Source organism: Symsagittifera roscoffensis, chromosome 3 (assembly GCF_963678635.1).
Source record: "Symsagittifera roscoffensis chromosome 3, txSymRosc1.1, whole genome shotgun sequence".
In the NCBI taxonomy this organism is placed as follows: Eukaryota; Metazoa; Xenacoelomorpha; order Acoela; family Convolutidae; genus Symsagittifera; species Symsagittifera roscoffensis.
In genome coordinates this window covers 45980634-45997254 of record NC_087064.1, presented here as the reverse complement: position 1 = coordinate 45997254, position 16621 = coordinate 45980634, and the positions used below count along the sequence as shown (strand labels likewise).

The 16621-nt window shown below is 34.6% G+C and overlaps 1 protein-coding gene across 1 annotated transcript in view; it reads left to right on the top strand.

Moving 5' to 3' along the window:
• Nucleotides 1-11001, top strand: part of LOC134841733 (telomerase protein component 1-like) — a 126368-nt gene extending 115367 nt beyond the window's left edge. The window contains exons 31-35 of the mRNA XM_063857769.1: nt 37-298; nt 4637-4817; nt 9722-9971; nt 10209-10604; nt 10764-11001. Coding sequence (XP_063713839.1) covers nt 37-298; nt 4637-4817; nt 9722-9971; nt 10209-10604; nt 10764-11001 — 1327 coding nt within the window. The remainder of the gene's footprint in view (nt 1-36; nt 299-4636; nt 4818-9721; nt 9972-10208; nt 10605-10763) is intronic.
• The last annotated feature ends 5620 nt before the right edge of the window (nt 11002-16621 follow it).

The window sequence follows — 16621 nt, the reverse complement described above, 5'->3', positions numbered from 1 at the left end:
CCTGCTTTGTGAACCCGGGTAGCTTTGTTCATTCAGGTTGTCATCGTGGAAGAAACACGAGCGCAAAGTAGTCTCGGTAGCCTGTGACCCTGCCGGTATGACATTCGCAACAGTGGGATGGGACTGCACTCTGATGTTGTGGAATGTATCTGATGGGAAACTAGAGAGTGAAGTGGAGAGGGCGTCTCCGTGTGCCATTAACTCAGTAGACTGGCATCCCAATAGACCTCTTTTGGCCATTGCATGTTGGGACTCGACGATCAAGTTGCTCAACACTACCTCCAAAACTATGGAATATGTAAATATATTTTCAGTTTTACACTAGCTGACTTAAGTGAGCGTTAATGTTATTCTACGACTATTTTTTTCTAACCTAAGTCGGAAATATTGGCGTCTCTTTTGGGGAACCGTTAAGGCTTTTTGATAGCATGTGCTTTGAAATCCGAATAGTAATAAGTTAACACAATTGATTACACAAGCAAAGCTTGTGTTATGGTATGAACTATCTTTTTTTCCAACCTAAGTCGCAAATATTGTTGCGACAAAATGTGTTCATTTTGAAAGTGTTTATTTTGATCGATAACCAGCTACTAAGTACAGCTAGTGCTAACGATATTAACACAGACTATTATATTACAAATTCTGTTTGATAAAAAAGGTATTATGACAATGTGTGGGATCGGTTTTTTTTGAGACGCTTTGGAAAATTTTCGTTTTTCTCAACAGTACTCTAACGAATTTCAAAAGAGTAGTACTAATGGCGTAATGGCGATTCCGGCCACTCCCCTGTTTGCCTGCATACTCTTCTGGTCTCTTTCTACCTTACCCCACTTTCTACAGCCTTCGAAAAAGTGTGTGGGGTGGAATTTTCGAACCCAATTTTGGATTTTTTTTTGTATTTTCTCAAAAGCTACCCACCCAAAACTGAGATTTTGGGTTCAATGAATAGAACAGGTTTATGAAAAGCTACCCTACATCAACAACCACGACCAATTTTTTAACGCAAAATGTTATGGCTCTCAAAATAGTCAATTTTTCGATTTTTTGACCATGTTACGAAACTTTTACACTTTTCTCAAAACTCAAAAACTACCTTCCTAAATAGGAGTTTTTAGTTTCAATCGAATGGACAGCTTGTGAGGAGCTCCCCTGCTTTAGCAGTTACGCTCAAATTTTTTCACACAAAGTTATGATCCTCAGAAAAGTCAAACTTACGATTTTTTTTGTCGTTTTTTGAAATTTTTCAATGTTTCTCAAAAACTACCCTCTCAAACCTGAGGTTTTGGATTCAATGAGTAGAATGGGTTATGAGAAGCTCCGCTGCATAAATCATTACGCCTAAATTTTTTTACACAAAAAATTATGACCCTTCGAAACGTCAAATTTTCGATTTTTTGACCGTTTTTTCAAAGTTTTCGATTTTTCTCAAAAACTACCATCCCAAATCTGTGATTTTGGTTTTAATAGGTAGAATGGGTTGGTGTAAGCTGTCCTGCATAAGCGGTTACGCCCAAGTTTTTTTCCCAATACTTTATCACCCTCGGACCTCGGAAAAGTTGAATTTTAGACTGTTTTTTTTTGAAAAGTTTTGTTTTCTCAAAAACTACCCTCCTGAATCTGAGATATTGGTTTCAAAGAAGAGAGAAAGGGCTCTCTGTGTAAGTGCTCAGGTTTAATTTTTTTGACGCAAGAAAATTGAGTGCTTTCAGAAAAGTCAATAATTTGATTTCTTGTCCGTTTTAAACTTTTGACTTCTCGAAAACAACTCAATCTGATTTCAAAGGTTTAATCAAGGCAACAGGTTGTAAGAAGCCTCCGTGCATAAACTTCTACGCATTTAAGTTTGAGCAATAAATATGTTTTTAAGAAAATTCCAGAATTAATTTTTCACTCATTTTTCAATAGAGCAACAACCAAGGTTTTGAGTGAAGCTCAATGGTTACGTTTTTTAAATAACCTACTTCATCCCGCATCAGTACAACAAATTCAAAAGATATCAAACAGGTAAATCCAGCTTTAGCTAGGCCTCTGGTAGCTTTTTAGCCTTAAGGTATTATGGATCTGTAGTGTAGATGAAGGGAAGGAGACTCGACCCGCAACAAAATACGAGGGTGCGAAGCTGGGCAGGGTCGATGTTTTTATGAACTTTTTCGTTTACAATGTTTACACTCTCCAATTACGAAAGTAGTTGAAATGGAGAAAAGACAATGTTGATTGCATTTTTTTATTCATTTGATTTTTGAACAAATTGTAAAACATTAGAATTACATGTTATTGAGAAAAGCTTAAACGTGGTAGTTTTTGTGCGAAGTTCTAAAGTTATTATCTGATTTGGCCTATAAACAAAGTAGGAAACAAAATTATTGCATGCGATTAAAAGAGTTTCAGCATGATTTTGTTTCTTCAAAAATCTAAGTTGCTTAATCTAAAAATGTAAATCTAATTTTTTTTTACTTTCTTGAGTTCCTTAAAAAAACACAGGCTCTTGCGCATTATTTCCGGAAGTCTCCAATGCATGTTTAATTTAGAAGCGAAGGGTTGCTATATGGTTTCCGAGGAATCCGGATATCAAGAGCTCATCAACTCTTTTTATGGCTGTTTTTTTTTTTTTAGCGCAGGGTTAAAATTGTATTACATTCCTTGTAAATTATATTACTTGCAAAATTGTGTCTATTTCTTTTGGTGCCTTTTTCGCTGAATAGCATTGGCATTTGTTTAGCATTTGTAGCTGATTTGTTCTGACTAGTGTTTGCTGGTTGTTAAGCGTCCGTGACCGAGAGGGCAGGATGTGAGAATCAATTCTCGAGGTCGCAGGTTCAGAGCCCATACTTAGCAAACTTTTACTAATTCGAGGCTTATTTCTATCTTTTAGCTGCTTTTTTGTCGCGTTCTGACTAGTGTTTGCGAAGTGCAACTTTCGTATAAACCTAGGCTATCGTGAAGTCTTCAGGTTTCTTTTTCGTATGACGGACGTGTTACCAAACTCTGGTACCATGACATTTATCCACTTTATGTGGAAAAACTTAAGTGTTAAAGCACTAAGTGAAGCGACGCTGCGAGGTCGTGTGATTTTTTGTTTTTTTTTCATAAAAAGTTATAATTTGATGATGCTCAAGTTAGATTTTTCGCGGTTGGACTTACACTCTCTAATTACGAAAGTAGTCGACATGGAGCAAAAAAAAATGTTGATTGCGTTTATTTATTCATTTGGTTTATGAACAAATTGTAAAAACTTAGAAATACATGTTATTGAGAAAAGCTTGAACATGGTATTTTTTTGTGTGAAGTTCTAAAGTTGTTATTTGATTTGACTTATAAACAAAGTAGGAAATAAAATTAATGCATGCGATTAAAAGAGTTTCAGCATGATATTTTTTTCTTCAAAGTTCTAAGTAGTGTAATCTATAAATTTCAATCATTTTTTTTGCTTTCTCGAGTTCCTTGACACTTTTCGAACTTGTTTAACAACTTGTTCAACAAGTTGTTTAACTGAATTTTTTGTCAGTTTCTCCCGTCTGTACTTCCTTCAATCGACAGATATATTTTGAGCACGTGTGAATTTTGAAGACCCGTTGTATTTACACTTGCGAAGCGAGTGTATTAATACGAACCTTCTTTTTTCCAATCTGAGTCGCAAATACTGGTGCGGCACCTTTATGGTGCTGCACCCCCAAATTGGTAGGGTACCTTTACAGCTTTTTGATAACATGTTCTTTGACATTGGAATCGTAATAAGTTAACACAAATGATGCATTATTAATTCATCAAATGAACCGAAAAAGTGATTTGTTGCAAACAACAACAATGCTGAAAACTCTTTTTCAGAAGTTTTCTAACTCACTTTTGCTTTTTTTTATGTGACTTTATGCTTTGTAATATATATTCCAAAGTATTAATTGCAAATTTGTGTCTATTTGTATTTGGTGCCACTTTTGCTGAAAGGCATTGGCAAGTTATTAGCATAAATAGCTGCTTAATTCGTGACTAGTTTTTATCGGTTGTTAAGCTAGTGTGGCTGAGTGGATAGTGCGTGAGACTCAAAATCTCTTGGTTGCAGTATGTCGCAGATTCGAATCCTACACGTAGCCGAGTTTTTGCTAATTCGAGGCTTATTTCGACTTTTCTTGTTTTACTTGATAGAGCTGCTTTTTGGTCGTGTTCTCGCAAGTGAATGCGAAGTGCAGCTTCGCCTCTGTGTCATAACTTGTTTGTCATGCTAGCTTAAAATTTTTTCAGTCAGATTTGATTTTTCACTTTTTTCTTTTTTTTCTATCAACTTAAGCTTTTTTTCCAGGCCTGTGTGTGATGGGAGTTTTAACCTGGTTTCACCTGTTTTTCGGCTCAAATGGTGTCTGCTCAGGTTTTGTTGGCTTTGTTATCGTTTCGGGAGTGTTTTCCAATGCTAATTTAAGGTTCAATAGCCTTACTTGGTATGTTATTTATAGCATATATTCAAGGCCGAAAACCGAGAGAAACATGAAAATTTTGCTAGCTCTAGCTTTTTGACCTTATTGAATTTTGACATCAGTTCATTTTCTCTCCGCGTGTATCGCAATTAGCGTGAAGGTCCGTTTCGCTTCTTGTGTTTTCTGTTTTTTAATCTAATTATTGTTTACATTGCTATTTTGTTCTGTAGAGCTACAGAGGCCACTCAGACTCAGTGAGGTCAGTGGTGTTCACCCGTCCTGATGGGTCAAGACTCATTTCTTCATCCCTGGATGGGCAACTCAGACTGTGGTCTGTGACCGAGAAGTGTCTCCTCTGTATCATGGACTATATTCCTAATGTGACAATTACACAGCTGCGAATTGTTAGAGGTCAGGTTACAGTTTCATCGAAAACAATGTATCTTTTCGAGATTAATTGATAAGTTGTTCAAATTCGATCGATTTTATAATGGGTCACCAATCATTTTTCCGGTACATGATACCATTTCAATCTAAACTAATTGCAGAACCCGTGGCTGTTCTTGTTTTTCCGACCACTTTGTCTTCGAACGTATCGCAAATAGTCATCAAAATTGGTCGATTAATGAAATTAAGCAATGATAAAATCTAGTGGTGCTACTTTTGTTCAAATATAGACTTCCAGTGTTCGTCAAAAGCATTAGAACATTCGTCGAACATCAGTTATTTCATTGGGTTTTTCAGTATTCTTGAGAAGAAAAAAATTGAATCGAAGTTCAATCAAAATTTAATTGAAAATTTTTCAATTTTTCTGCTGAATATTTTGCATGTTCACACGATCTCCATTAAGTTTTGCTCTTCTTTCGGTAACCACGTTTCCAGCAGTGCTGAAAACGCGAAAACGCTCACACGGGGTACTCGAGAGAGTTATGCTGAAAATTTCCCTCGCCAAAGTAGTGAGCGTTGGGTACTTACTGTAAACAACTCAGTAACACGCAGGTCAAATGGAACCGAATATTCGCGAGAACCTTCGAAAGTTATTTCTCAAATGAACGTTCGAACATTCGGTTGAGCACTTACAAAATCATTTTGCGAGCCTTCATATATGGTTCAAACGGTATTAAAGAATTTTCAAAATGTTTTTCCAGTGCAGCAAAAACGGTGTAAAGTTTTTGAACGTTAGTCTATTTTTGAGAGTTACAGCGAGCGAGTAGGTTTTATAAAAAATTAAGTAGTGAAAAAAAGCGCTTCCTTGGCAATTAAAGGTTTTTTAAATTAAAAAGTGTTAAAATTCTTCTATTCATTTTCGGAGGACAACTGTTGTCGATTGTGCCTAATTCACTTACGTTCTAAGGGTTCCTATAGTCCTCTAATCGCACCACGCACAAAAATGAATATTTTTTGAAAACTAAATGGTCGAAACAATCTGTGCTACGTGTACAACAACCGTTTATCCGTGTTTTTTTTTCTGATATTTGTAAGATTCGATGAACGTAGTAAAGACTTTTATAGGTCGTGTTTTGTTGTTTTTTTTCAGGAAAAGTTTGAAAATGCTTTATGATAACTACAGAAATGCATTCATACTTTTTAATGCATTTATGATTGCGCCTAAGTCTATAAGAGCTTTTTGAGTTCTATTAAATTTCATCTGCTAAAAGTTAGTTAAATTGCGCTTTTCATGTAGAAAGCGGAAATGGCTCAAAAAAATTGACCGACGAAAATTACTCATTGATCTAGTTTTCTCTTATTGGGTTAATGTTATCAGAAAAGTGTCAAATATAAATTGTTCTTGAAATTTAAAGAGCTTTAAGGTCATGTTTTTTCTACTTTGAAATTCGAAAGTTGAGTTATTTAAAAAAAATTGTTTGCTTGTTTTTATCGAATATTTTTCAGCTGTATGTTGGCTATGTTTCTCATGGTGAATGAATATAATATTTTAAGTAATTGTGCCCGTAATTACGCCTCTTCTTTTTTGAATTAATCTAAAACTTGTTAAAGTTTCTGTTCTAGTGTAAGTGAACGAAGTGAAGTGATTATGTTTTTTTATACGAAAGAGTTTTTGGTATGGTAGAAGTTGTTAAAGGGTAAGTTCAATTTTTCTAGGTTAATTTTTATGTTTAATGTTCAATTAAATTTTAATTGCTAAAAAAGGAAAATTATTCTCAGAGAGATGTTCAATTTTTTTCGGTTTCTATGGTTTTATTATGTGTGTGGGAATTTTTGTGTTCTTTTCAAAGCTCCAGTTTTAATTTTTTTTTCGATTGTACATCTTTTTTTTTCATTATCCTTTTGCATCCATCGAATTTTTTCCGACTTTCTTCTGGCTGTATTTTGTCTTGCATCCAAAATTGATCCAACTTGTGGATTTATGTTAAAAGTGTTCTCGTCATCGGAGTCGAATTTTTCCGTTCAGGTTCTCGATAAAAATTTTTCGAGAGTCGATGAACGTAGTGAAGACTCTGAAATAGGTCTTGAAGATTTTTTCAGGAAAATTCTTGAAAAGTGCTCACGCTTAACTTGATTTTTCAAGGTTTGACTTGATTTCTTTTTCAGTTCACTTTATTTCCTTTGTTAACAGAAAAACAAACTCCACTATCGAATAGAACGTGCAAAAAAACGTGATCGAATTCTATTTTCGAAATTGCGTTGAAGTATTCAGATTTCACAGCCGAATAATAAAATTACTTATTGATCCATTGTTCTTAATGAGTTTTTTATCAAAAAAAAAGAGTCAATCTTAGTTAGTTCTTAAAATTAAAAAAGCTTAAAAGCCATACATTTCTTAATTTTTTGTCCAAACAATTCTAACTCAGTTGTTTAAAAAGGAAAATTACGCTCTCCAATAGCAAAAGTGCAATTCGCGCAAAAAACATGACTGGCCTAATTTCAAAAACGAAATCCATTGTAATAATTCCCAGCGAAATAAAAAAGTTATTTTTTTGGCCTAGTTTTTGTAAATATTTCTTGATAAATTCTGACGAAAAAAGTTTCGGACATTAAATATACTATATATCTTCTCCGAAATTCCTTATTTGGAAAAAGTTCAATCATTTGTTCGGTATCTATGGCTCTTCTGTTATTGCGAAATTTTGTGTTGTTTAAGCTCTTTTAGAGTTATTTTTTGATAGTACATTGGCCTTTTTTCATTCTCGTTTTGCGTTCATTGACACTTTTTTAAAAGTCTGTTGACTATTTTTGAGTTTTAAAAGTTGGGTTGGATCGACATAAAAAGGTTCAATCATGACTCGAAGTTGAACAAAATTTCTCATAGAAAAACGGCCTTTTTTGTTTTACTTGGTTGTTGCTTTTGCAAGTGTGCTGCAACCGGGTACGAGACTTTTTTCCTCTAAATAACTTATTTCACAGAAAGGGAAAAATTGGAAATGGTAATTTCATGTTCAGTTCATGAATTCAATTTTTTTCCGTCTCCGGCACAATTGGTTTGGAGGCAAGGAATAATCTGCGACGGCAGAAACTCTGGGTTCGAACCTGACTGCTTTTTTTTAAACTGGAATTAATTCGCTTAAAAAAAATGGCGGCTTATGATTTGTCTGCTTATGTTTTGTCAGCATAGTTGCGACATCGCAGAATTTGTTTTGCTCTACGTTATTTTTATTTTATTTGCTTTTAGTGTTTTGATTTTTTCTGCGGTTTGTAATTTACTGACTGACGTTGACTTCGTATATTCTCTTTTTTTTTCGCTCACAAATTTTATTCTGCTCAAATGATTTTGGCCTATATTTATCGGCTAAGTAGTGTTATATTGCGTCGTTTCATCAGCAAAGAAAGTGTTCGTTTGCGCGTGTGTTTTGACGAGAAGGGGGCTCCAAAACTTTGTATTTTTTGAAATGGTTTCTGCTCAGGTACTTTCTGCTGTGTTGTATTTGGAATTTTCTGTGCTTCTTGCAAAGATCTTGCTTCTTTTTGCTTTTTTGAATTTGAATTAGAACCGAAATTGCCAATGAAAGTTTCTGTTAGTTTTGTTATTAAAACTTGATTCGTCAAGTCTTACCTTTTCTCGCCATTACATCAAAATTTAATTTCAGAGATTGATTATTTCATCTACTATTTTTTGAGTCGACTAAACATAATTTTGGAGCTCTCTGGACACTCTATAAAGCAGAGGCCAATTTAGGGGGTGAAACGGCTTTTTTAAACCTGTTTTTCAAAATTTTGCCTGCGGTGCTGAAAATTTGGCCAAAACAGGGTTTGGCCAAAATGAGTGTTGCAAGAGTCCCTGTGGGCGTTGAGAGTGTCCAACATCCTCCTCCATCCCTTCCCACTAATTAAAATCTGCGTTGGATTAAGTGAATGCTAAGAATTTCTGCAGGAGCTGATGCAACGGAAAAATCTGATGCTTATTTCTTAATTCGAATTTGCTAAGTTTAGCAATCTAGATTTTATTCAGGTGTCAATCAGGATTAAGCGTGATTTTAATCGATGTAATCTAGTCGAACAGATTCCTCTGTCTTGCCTGATCTGCTTAAATCGGACATGATAATCTTTTTGAGCAAGATCTTAAAGTCTTTCCAATTAATTCTTGCAAAATCAGTTTGAATTCTTTTCTATGCTCGGATCAGACATAATTTTCGATTTAATTCTAGGAAGATGTTGATATGATAGAAATTTGATCCTCTGCTTTTTCAAAAGAAACTGGTATTTATAAGATACTGCCCATATTATTGTATCATTACAAGAATTCGAAACAATTACAGCTCCGTTATCCATACGGCTGAAAAACACGCGATATGAAGTAAACAATCAAGAATAATGCTGCCAACAGGCTTGGCAAAAATCAGCGGGCATAAGTAGTTAAATTATGCAGTTCGGACTGCGGGTAGTTTTTATTAATTATGTGGGCATTTCTACAAATATAAAATTCCACGGGAAAAAAGTATGAAAATTTTAGCCAAAAAATTCAGATTTTTGCCAAATAAGTATTTTGACCACCCTCCCAACAGAATTAAACCCAAAAATTTTCCTTTAATTTAATTTTGATTTTTTTTGGGTACTTGAGCTTTTTAAGCGTCGAATTTTTTAAGCGTCAAAAAATTCAATGCCATCTCTATAAAATTTTCGGAAAAATTCGAAAAGTTTGCTCGAAATCCTTCAATTATGCAAAATTTCTGCGGTATTCTTCGATTTCGAATTGAAGGCTAATTATGCGGGGTTATGCGCCGCATATTTATGTCAAGCCTGGTGCCGCTGCTGAATTTTTGTTTTATCATCACGATGCATAGTTAAATTCATGATTTTTCTACAATTTGTTGCCTCGTAGTTTTTGCCCAGATTGTTCATTTTTTAATCTATTTCAGGCGGCCAAATGTTGGTGGGAACTGGCAGTGACGGTCAATTAAGGGTATGGAGAAGTGACCTGGGCAAAGAGATCACAGCTCTAGACGTGAGACAACAAACTCTGACTGAAGACAATCCGTCTAATGCGGTTGTTTCGAAGAGTAGTAGACGAGAGGACACTCAGGATGTCTCCGTGAAGAGTGTTGCATTTTGTAAAAACCAGACGCTATTTGCTGTGCTTCTAGCTGACGGGAACATTTCAGTTGCATGGTACAAACTTAGCAAGAGAAATTTTCCCTGCTTTTCAAATGTTCATTTTCTGTGTTTTGATCTGACATTTTTTAAGTCTCAGCAAACAGGATTTTGCAATCAGCTGTTATAAATTAAACGCTTCGCAATTTCATAAATAGCCTGTAAAAGGTTTAACTATAATAAAGGTTGCATAGTTGACTAGACTTACGGTTGACATCCAAAATACTTGACTTAAACTTACATTTGTGTTTTTAGTGGCTCAACTTACAAGATACTCAAGTCTACCCGATTCCCACAGGATTTCAAAGCCATTCTTCAATTTATAGAGTGGATTGATAACTCGCTTTTAATCGTAAGCGAAAGACGTCTCTTCATTGCATACTGTTATCCTAAAACCGCTTCACGGCCTATTTCTACGTGGCCTTTCAACTCAGATGTTGAGTTCACTGTTGAGAAGATAGGCGTGGCTACAGAGAAAACGAAGAAAAAAAGCTCCTCCAGTGGTGTCCAGTATGATTTCTACTCCTCTGAGAAGCAAACTTGTCTGGGTGTTGGAATAGTACCAGTTAAAGAGAAAATTTTCTGGGTTGTGAGTGTGGGATCCGAGTATGGAAATGTGGACTTGTTCAAAGTGGAGTCTAGCCAAATTTCGTAAGCGTGCAGTTCTTCTTAGGGTTCGCTGGACTAGGATTGTTGTCGAGCATCGTTTTTTTATAGACTCTTTATCGGTCATTAAACTCCTTTAAATTTGACGCTATAACGATAATCTATGGAAGGATTATGGACGATTAATAGTTAGTTTTTGTGCAGAAGTCGCGATGCGAGTGATCATTTTGCACCTGTACACCTCGAGAGACTGTTCACTGTGCAGAGCGCCCATGAGGGACCCCTCACCCATTTAGCATTTGTGGACCGTACTCTCTTCTCAGCAGCTAAAGACAGGGTAAGTGCAAATTTCAAGCGGCTCGGAGGAGCCGGCAAACCGCCTGAAATTGATAATAGTACACTAGGTAAAATCAGCCGAGAAAAGAAACGCCGGGTTTCTTGAAGTGGCTTGATGCCTACCGCCTGAAGTTAAAAAATCCGGGAAAAGTCTTAAGTTTTAACCAGAAAACAACAACGGTACTCTGTAAATAGTTGAAAATTTAATTTTAAGTTGTCTACGCTTGCGATTAGCAAGCGTGATAAAGTTGGAATATTGACTTTTTTCGAAAAAAAAATTTGTGAAATAGAATCACTGTATTATTTGTGCTGATATGCACAACTTCTGGAAAATTCAAAATTAGCTAATAGTTGTTATTACTGTTATTTACTGGTACTATGTTCTTTTTTCATTGCCTGTAAAATTGCTTTGACCGATTTCTTTGTTTTGATTTACTCAATGACTTGAAAGGTTTCCGATTATACTATATTGGCTTAGCTGCCTCTTATTGCCTTATTTAACGGGCGAAAAAGTTTGTTGGCGTCTCTGTGTTGAGGAGACCTAAAAACTTGGAGTTTTCAAACGTTTCATAGCTTTAACATAAGCGAAGCGTAGTGTATGATTACGAAGAATTTTTTATCACCTAAGTCGCTAATAAAAGTACTCACTTGGTCGCTTTTTTGGTATATTTGAATTTAATCATATTTAAGCGTAACCAATTTAATGGCATATGTTGCTGCTTTTTTTGGCTAGTGTTAGTTTCGATTTGAAAAAAAAACATGTATATTGAACATAAGTGGGATATGTTGTTTTTCGTTTTTTTTTTGCAACACTTTGGAAAATTTTTGCACTTTTTGCAGAAGTTTCAATTTTTCTCAAACCACTACCGATTTTCAAAAAATTGGTAACAATGGAAAAGCCGGCTGCTTTTCTTTGTGCCTGTATATTTCGCTAGTCTTCTTTTATGTTACCTTACTCACTGCAGCCTTCGAAAGTTTCAATAGGGAGATTTTGGCCTATTTTTTGATTTTTTTCTTTTCATTTTTGAACGCAAATATTGAACGCACAAACTTGAGATGTAGGTGTCAATCAAAAGAACAATGTAGAGGGATCTCTCAAGAGGCTAATCCCTAAATTCGGTATGCCTCAAACAAGCCCATTTTTGACATGTTGGTTTATTTTTGAAACTTTTTTGAGTAGTTGTGTTTAACCAAAAAAAAATCAGTTAATCCGATCTTATCTGTGCAAACGGCTATGCCCTGCAATTTGAAAAACAGTATGCCCGTTTTTTGGAAAGCTTTTCTTTTTTCGAAAAACGAATTTGCTGATTCTGATGTTAATAGATCAATAAAACTGACATGGTGCTTAGACTTTCCCTGCGTTATCTGTTTTACCCTGTTACTCTTCTGTAGAAAAGCTGATATGGACTTCGGAAAAATTCGTTTTTAAGTTTTTACCCTTTTAGAAAATTTGTCACTATTATCGAAAACTTCTAGCTAAATCTGATATTAAGGGTTCCATCTAAAAAATCAGGGTGCCGAAATCTTCTATCTGAAAACCAGGGTGTAGAAATAAGAAGCTAGTTCCATGCTTATTTAGCGATTTTTTTTTGGATTTAGGAAAAGTCCGATTTTTGAATTTTCGATCGATTTATGGAACCTTTTTCACTTTTTTCAAAAACTACCCAGCTTAACCTGAGATAGACTTCAATTGGAAAAGCGAATAGTATTTTTTTCTTTTAAATTTGCCTTTCATCCCATAGATAAGCAGAGAAACTCTAGGGTTAACATAAAGTCCCTTATTTTGAAAATTATGCATTTCCGTGTCCGTAAGATATGTGATTGAATTATTAGAGCTGGTAGATCCAACATTAGTTTGGCCACTAGTTTACTTCCGAGCGACCGTAGGGCAGATGCGAGGACGTGAGACTCCTAATCAACAGGTCTGATATTCAAATCCAGAACATTTAAGTATTTTTTTGGTCGAATTTTTGCTGCATAACATTGGCAATTTGCATTTGATAAAAACTGTAGCTGCTTTATTAGTTGCTAATGTTAGAAAAATAACAAACGGTCGTAGAGCAGATGTGAGAAAATAAAACTTCTACTCTCAACAATTTTTTTTCAAGGTGTATTTTGAATCTGTCTTATTTCACTTTGATTTTCCCGTTCAAAGCTTTTTTACATTTTATCAGAAAAGTGTCAAATATAAAATGTTCTTGAAATTTAAAGAGCTTTAAGGTCATGTTTTTTCTACTTTGAAATTCGAAAGTTGAGTTATTTAAAAAAAATTGTTTGCTTGTTTTTATCGAATATTTTTCAGCTGTATGTTGGCTATGTTTCTCATGGTGAATGAATATAATATTTTAAGTAATTGTGCCCGTAATTACGCCTCTTCTTTTTTGAATTAATCTAAAACTTGTTAAAGTTTCTGTTCTAGTGTAAGTGAACGAAGTGAAGTGATTATGTTTTTTTATACGAAAGAGTTTTTGGTATGGTAGAAGTTGTTAAGGGTTAAGTTCAATTTTTCTAGGTTAATTTTTATGTTTAATGTTCAATTAAATTTTAATTGCTAAAAAAGGAAAATTATTCTCAATTATTCTCAGAGATGTTCAATTTTTTTCGGTTTCTATGGTTTTATTATGTGTGTGGCAATTTTGTGTTCTTTTCAAAGCTCCAGTTTTAATTTTTTTTTCGATAGTACATCTTCTTTTTTTTCATTATCCTTTTGCATCCATCGAATATTTTCCGAATTTCTTCTGGCTGTATTTTGTCTTGCATCCTAAATTGATCCAACTTGTGGATTTATGTTAAAAGTGTTCTCGTCATCGGAGTCGAATTTTTCCGTTCAGGTTCTCGATAAAAATTTTTCGAGAGTCGATGAACGTAGTGAAGACTCTGAAATAGGTCTTGAAGATTTTTTCAGGAAAATTCTTGAAAAGTGCTCACGCTTAACTTGATTTTTCAAGGTTTGACTTGATTTCTTTTTCAGCTCACTTTATTTCCTTTGTTAACAGAAAAACAAACTCCACTATCGAATAGAACGTGCAAAAAACGTGATCGAATTCTATTTCCGAAATTGGGTTGAAGTATTCAGATTTCTCAGCCGAATAATAAAATTACTTTGATCCATTGTTCTTAATGACTTTTTTATCAAAAAAAAGAGTCAATCTTAGTTAGTTCTTAAAATTAAAAAATGTTAAAAGCCATACATTTCTTAATTTTTTGTCCAAACAATTCTAACTCAGTTGTTAAAAAAGACAAATTACGCTCTCCAGTAGCAAAAGTGCAATTCGCGCCAAAATTATGACTGGCCTAATTTCAAAAACAAAATCCATTTGTAATAATTCCCAGCGAAATAAAAAAGTTATTTTTTGGCCTAGTTTTTGTAAATGTTTCTTGATAAATTCTGACGAAAAAAGTTTCGGAGATTAAATATACTATATCTTCTCCGAAATTCCTTATTTGGAAAAAGTTCAATCATTTGTTCGGTATCTATGGCTCTTCTGTTATTGCGAATTTTTGTGTTTTTTAAGCTCTTTTAGAGTTATTTTTTGATAGTACATTGGCCTTTTTTCATTCTCGTTTTGCGTTCATTGACACTTTTTTAAAAGTCTGTTGACTATTTTTGAGATTAAAAGTTGGGTGGGATCGACATAAAAAGGTTCAATCATGACTCGAAGTTGAGCAAAAATTCTCATAGAAAAACGGCCTTTTTTGTTTTACTTGGTTGTTGCTTTTGCAAGTGTGCTGCAACTGGGTACGAGACTTTTTTCCTCTAAATAACTTATTTCACAGAAAGGGAAAAATTGGAAATGGTAATTTCATGTTCAGTTCATGAATTCAGTTTTTTTCCTTCTCCGGCACAATTGGTTTGGAGGCAAGGAATAATCTGCGACGGCAGAAACTCTGGGTTCGAACCTGACTGCTTTTTTTTAAACTGGAATTAATTCGTTTAAAAAAAAATGGCGGCTTATGATTTGTCTGCTTATGTTTTGTCAGCATAGTTGCGACATCGCAGAATTTGTTTTGCTCTACGTTATTTTTATTTTATTTGCTTTTAGTGTTTTGATTTTTTCTGCGGTTTGTAATTTACTGACTGACGTTGACTTCGTATATTCTTTTTTTTCGCTCACATGTTTTATTCTGCTCAAATGATTTTGGCCTATATTTATCGGCTAAATAGTGTTATATTGCGTCGTTTCATCAGCAAAGAAAGTGTTCGTTTGCGCGTGTGTTTTGACAAGAAGGGGGCTTCAAAACTTTGTATTTTTTGAAATGGTTTCTGCTCAGGTACTTTCTACTGTGTTGTATTTGGAATTTTCTGTGCTTCTTGCAAAGATCTTGCTTCTTTTTGCTTTTTTGAATTTGAATTAGATCCGAATTTGCCAATGAAAATTTCTGTTAGTTTTGTTATTAAAACTTGATTCGTCAAGTCTTACCTTTTCTCGCCATTACATCAAAATTTAATTTCAGAGATTGATTATTTCATCTACTATTTTTTGAGTCGACTAAACATAATTTTGGAGCTCTCTGGACACTCTATAAAGCAGAGGCCAATTTAGGGGGTGAAACGGCTTTTTTAAACCTGTTTTTCAAAATTTTGCCTGCGCTGCTGAAAATTCGGCCAAAACAGGGTTTGGCCAAAATGAGTGTTGCAAGAGTCCCTGTGGGCGTTGAGAGTGTCCAACATCCTCCTCCATCCCTTCCCACTAATTAAAATCTGCGTTGAATTAAGTGAATGCTAAGAATTGCTGCAGGATCTGATGCAACGGAAAAATCTGATGCTTATTTCTTAATTCGAATTTGCTAAGTTTAGCAATCTAGATTTTATTCAGGTGTCAATCAGGACTAAGCGTGATTTTAATCGATGTTATCTAGTCGAACAGATTCCTCTGTCTTGCCTGATCTGCTTAAATCGGACATGATAATCTTTTTGAGCAAGATCTTAGTCTTTCCAATTAATTCTTGCAAAATCAGTTTGAATTCTTTTCTATGCTCGGATCAGACATAATTTTCGATTTAATTCTAGGAAGATGTTGATATGATAGAAATTTGATCCTCTGCTTATTCAAAAGAAACTGGTATTTATAAGATACTGCCCATATTATTGTATCATTACAAGAATTCGAAACAATTACAGCTCCGTTATCCATACGGCTGAAAAACACGCGATATGAAGTAAACAATCAAGAATAATGCTGCCAACAGGCTTGGCAAAAATCAGCGGGCATAAGTAGTTAAATTATGCAGTTCGGACTGCGGGTAGTTTTTATTAATTATGTGGGCATTTCTACAAATATAAAATTCCACGGGAAAAAAGTATGAAAATTTTAGCCAAAAAATTCAGATTTTTGCCAAATAAGTATTTTGACCACCCTCCCAACAGAATTAAACCCAAAAATTTTCCTTTAATTTAATTTTGATTTTTTTTGGGTACTTGAGCTTTTTAAGCGTCGAATTTTTGAAGCGTCAAAAAATTCAATGCCATCTCTATAAAATTTTCGGAAAAATTCGAAAAGTTTGCTCGAAATCCTTCAATTATGCAAAATTTCTGCGGTATTCTTCGATTTCGAATTGAAGGCTAATTATGCGGGGTTATGCGCCGCATATTTATGTCAAGCCTGGTGCCGCTGCTGAATTTTTGTTTTATCATCACGATGCATAGTTAAATTCATGATTTTTCTACAATTTGTTGCCTCGTAGTTTTTGCCCAGATTGTTAATTTTTTAATCTATTTCAGGCGG